Source organism: Buceros rhinoceros, unplaced genomic scaffold (genome assembly GCF_000710305.1).
Source record: "Buceros rhinoceros silvestris isolate BGI_N320 unplaced genomic scaffold, ASM71030v1 scaffold4415, whole genome shotgun sequence".
Taxonomy (NCBI): Eukaryota; Metazoa; Chordata; class Aves; order Bucerotiformes; family Bucerotidae; genus Buceros; species Buceros rhinoceros.
This window is the reverse complement of record NW_010412141.1, coordinates 15,813-20,713: the sequence shown is the minus strand read 5'-3', so window position 1 is coordinate 20,713 and position 4,901 is coordinate 15,813. Positions and strand designations below refer to the sequence as shown.

The following is a 4,901-nucleotide window of genomic DNA, read 5'->3' as shown; positions in this document are numbered from 1 at the left end:
GCATTCCTGTCTGAAACTATGTGGCTGAGGGACTTACTCCAATGTCTCCTTTTGGCTGTGTAAAGAGATAGCAACAAGTGTGTGGTGTGAGCAGCTGATGAGGTTCCTTTTTTCCTATAGTGAAAAAGATAGCTTGTGAAATGTGATTCCAGCAAACATGGGCAGCAACAGTTATGTTCTTTCTGTTTCATTGGCATGTAGTGAATGAGAAACTTCTGAATGAGTAACGTGCTGCTCGGGAAAAAGTAGTTGAGTCACCATGCTTGGAGGTGTTTAAAAGACTGTAAATCTGGTGCTTAGTTGACAAGGTTTAGTGGTGGACTTGGCTGTAGAATGAGTAACGTGCTGCTCGGGAAAAAGTAGTTGAGTCACCATGCTTGGAGGTGTTTAAAAGACTGTAAATCTGGTGCTTAGTTGACAAGGTTTAGTGGTGGACTTGGCTGTACTAGGTTAAGGATTGGATTTGATGATCTTAAAGCTCTTTTCCAACCTAAATGATTATATGAACAGCCCTGGTTAATTTCTATCTCTTTGGTTTAGTACTGGGATAGGTACTTCTATGTGTTGTCCTCTTTGGGAAGTACAGAGAGACTACTCTGTGTGTAGTAGTGCAGTTAAGTAGTTAAGAGCATAGAATATAAGTCTTAGTTTAATAACATATTCCTAAAGGCTCCTTCACGCTGCTTCACTGGTTGAAAGAGACCACAGGCAAAGTGAAAATGATACCTGGAGAGCTGCCAAATAGGATCTTCATAGACTAAAGGAACGGCTGATCAAAGAGAAAAATATGCCCAGTATCCTGCTGGATTTTTTTTCTTGGCATAAATTTTGTGCCAAGCAAAAAGTACCAAAAAACTGTAAAGCTTAAAGGTGAGATACGGCTACCCTTCCCATACAAACACATGTAATTTTTCTTGTGTCTGTCCTGAGAAGTTAGAAGAAGACACAGTTATTAGAGACCAGATCTCTGAGCGTTTGGTCAAAACACTGAAGGGAAAGTATGTGTTTTTGATAATTCTGAGTAAAGTCAGTGACTTTGTTTTCCACCACTGTGAAGGATCTTTTTGCTTATAGGCAGAGCATGTGAATTCTGTCACAAATATATTTGATACAAGTGACCATGACATGAAACTGTCATTTATACAGATATGGTAGGCATGTCACTCTGCTGTTTATCAGCTTTGAACTGTCACAGACTTACTCGATTCTAACTGAAGTTGGAGGGTAAAAAAAAAACCGCAAACATTTTGGTATGAGAGAAACCTTAATTTATTGTTACGGTTTTTATTCTTAGCTGAATGTCTGAAATTGTGTTCAAATTCTTGGAACTATAGCATATGAAAGATGATAATAAATTATACTACTGGACAGTATAGCTAAACATTTGGGATTATGTGCTCAAGCAGCAGTGCAGCAATGCAAACAAGAGGTGGTACCTAGCTGATTACCAAAACTTCAGTGTCCATGGGAGGTCTATGACATTCCCAGGCTAATGATTGAAAACATTGTCTGAGGAAGTACTCTTTTCCAAACAAAGTTCTGAGTTGGTTTCACAAAGTCAAAAGTCTCTATACTTGATCTTTTTCTTTTAACTTCACCTGGTGCACTTCCATACTGACATGAGTAATTTTTGAGGCAAAATTTGGAATTAGACAGTAGCAGCCTCTGGTACATGCTTAAATTAATCCAGTGGTAATGTTGTCATTAAGTATTTAAACAGTAGTGAAAGTCAGCACAATTCATTTCAATGAAATACTAAGTTACTTAGCTCCTGATTTAGAAAATATTAATCAAATTATGTACACAATACTTATGTTGGCTATTATTATTGCATCAGTGTAGAGTCTGAACATTGATTTTTTTTTTTTTTTGGAAAATGATCATTCTTAGTGCCTTCATAGGTGATGTATTCTCCTGTGTATCCTTGACAACAAACTATGCAGTTCTGTTTATAGTTTCCTCCCATATTTTGTCTTCTGCCATTCTGTTACCACAAGGTTTTCAGCATGTGAGATGAGGGACTTTTTTAAGTGTGGGGTTTTATCTTTCCAGTACGTTGGAAGATTGTTCAAGTACAGTGTGTTTATCCAGAACAGGCAGAGTGTCAGTTTGCAATTGCAGTGCTGCCCCCAGCTGGTAACTGTGAGGGACCTGTGATTAGGTTAAATATTCATTTTAATGCATGGCATGGTTTTAATAGATTAAAAGCACTGGGAAGTTAATGAATTATGAAATTGAAAAGGATATTGGCATTAAAGTTAAATCACAACAAGACTGTTAAAAACAGCAAAATAAGTGTATTTTTGTATACCAAAAATACATATAAGTGTATATTTGTATACAAATGCTTCAGATTGCATGTTTGTGTTTATTTGCTTGTGATGTTAGCTATACTCACTTTTTCTTAGAATCATTTTGAATTTCTGATTAGCATCAGTGAGAAACAGCTTTTGGGTTTTTTTACCTATGTTTATGTGCAGAGTGACAGTTCTAAAAAGTAGATCTTGATGCACCCTGTTTTATCACCTCAGAATGAGGCTACCATAATAGTAGTTGGAGGTATTACAAGAAATGATGACTCGTTTGTTAAGCATTTGTATTTTGAAAGGAGCACAGTAGGGTAACATTTTAAGTAGCAGAATGGGGATCAAACCTGGCCAATTTATCTGATGTATCTACCAACACATATGGCCTGCTGCGCTGCATTACTTGAATATATAGGACTCGTTCTTTAATGTTGTCATGCAATACTTTGTGAGATAGAGGAAAAATAACCCTATTGTATACACATGGAGTGGAGATATTTAATGTGAAGTGGTTTATTCGGATTTATATAGAAGTTTCATGGTTAAATTGTGAAGAGCCACAATGTTTCCTGCGTCCCACTTGATATACTTGACTGCTTTCTAGAGTAGTGCTGCTCTCTGGAGATTTTTCTGAGTAAGTCGAACTCATGTTAGTGGTAAAGATCCAAACTCACATTTCTGAACACCAGATTGAATTTTAATGAGTTGTGAAAATAAGTTCAGTTCAACTGAACTGATGAAAAAACAAACCAAACCAAAAACCAATAGCAAAGAAGTTTAATATACATGAAGATATTCATGTTTCCTTTCTAAAACCTGAAAGCATTCAGCAGTAGTTGTCACTGGTGCATGGTAGGGTTTTGTGAATAAAACTAGTTAACCATATGTTATATTAACTAGTATTTGACTCTCCTTGTATATATTTAATTTGTGAATAATTACATTGCAGGTTACAATGTTGTAGTAAATATTCCTAAAGGAGCAACAAACATCGATATTGAGCAGCACAGCTACTCGGGGAAACCAGAAGATGACAACTACCTTGGTAAAAGACTCCTGTGTGTTGATGGATAGTTTTTATGCTCTTTCCAGAGGTCTACTCTGGACATATATTATCAGAAGTCTGATAAATTCTTTAGAGCAAATATCTAATTACATTGTACCATCATTTGCCTGAATCTCTCTGTAGATTTCAGAAAAATGAGTGAGGTATTGCTAGGCTTCCAATTCTTAAATGTGTGTGTTCATTTGTCAGGGAGCAGGAATTATAGCATGGTGCATTGTTTTGTCAATTTTTTACTCCATTGTGCTAATGGTAATTAAAACTCCAAGTGGACTCAAGAATAATGCAGATATTTGTGGTTTAAAATCTTGGAAGCATACACTTTGTTTATGAACAATACAGTCTCACTTTCAGCAAACTTATCAGTTGCCTCACATTTCTCTTTTTCTATGATGTCCGAGTATAAAGATCACAAGTAGATAGATTTGCAAGCATGTGAAAGGAACAAAGGATTCATAAGCACGTTGTACGAAAAATTCTGGTTGTTCTATTTCACAATACCTTTATCTGAAGTGCCTGAGAGAATATTGGTTCATACTTACCTTCTGACTCTTATTCCATTACCGTCCTATTTAACAAACTTCAGAGTTTTCAAATTGTTTTCCTGTTACCTGTTGCCCTGTTGTTGCACTCACATCTTGCAGGACACAGAAATAATACTTCCCCCCGACACTAGCTATCATTTTAAATGTAGTAATGCCTGAATAGCATGTCTTTACTAAAAGTTATACTTTATTGTTAAATTTAATTTTTAACTTGTTATTCATCTTTTATTATTGTAAATTGGTCATTAAATTATTACTAGAAATGCTTAATCATTTACTTTGGTTTTACTTCAAAATTTGCTTCTAAAAGCCACTCACTAAAAGTAGCTCTAGCAAATGTAAGAACATGGGCTGTAGAACAGGCCAGAAATACAGATAATTATTGTTAGGTTCTGCTACTGTTTCCTTCTGCAGCTGAAGAACCTAACCAAACTGAAAAGGGATGACTGCTGTCAACCCTTCAGCAGAACGAATATTACTAATGTTGTGTTGTTAATGCAGAGAAAATCCATGACAAGTGCTCAGACGAAAGTTACTGATGGTTAGGATTGAATTCATGCATTAGAAACTGTTTGATACAGCTTTGAGTTATTGCGTATGGACTGAAATAAAGATGTGTTGATATGTTAACAGTTTTTATTGATAGAACCTTTTAATTAAATAGATGCTTTATTTCCAATATTTTATTTTACTTATAGCTTTATCTGATATTCATGGAAATTTTATCTTGAATGGAAATTTTGTTGTAAGCATGTCAAAAAGAGAAATCAATATACAAGGAGCCATTTTCGAGTACAGTGGTTCAAACAATACAATAGAACGAATTAACAGCACTGATAGAATCGAAGAAGAGCTAACCTTACAGGTGCATGTTTACTTTTTTCATAAGTTTGAAAATTTGCTTTATGATCATTATGTTCATAATTTTATGTTCAAATTCACTGAAAATCAGCTATCATTTTATCTCAATTAAGGTTTTGTGTGTAG

The 4,901-nt window shown here is 35.2% G+C and overlaps 1 protein-coding gene across 1 annotated transcript in view; it reads left to right on the top strand.

The window, feature by feature from the left end:
* The window catches only part of LOC104493550 (A disintegrin and metalloproteinase with thrombospondin motifs 20-like), a gene marked incomplete at both ends in the record, with an annotated part of 42,512 nt that overhangs the window by 27,320 nt on the left and 10,291 nt on the right, over positions 1-4,901 (top strand). Inside the window, 2 exons of the mRNA XM_010136260.1 lie at positions 3,256-3,351; positions 4,613-4,781. Of these exons, the coding sequence (XP_010134562.1) occupies positions 3,256-3,351; positions 4,613-4,781 (265 nt within the window). The remainder of the gene's footprint in view (positions 1-3,255; positions 3,352-4,612; positions 4,782-4,901) is intronic.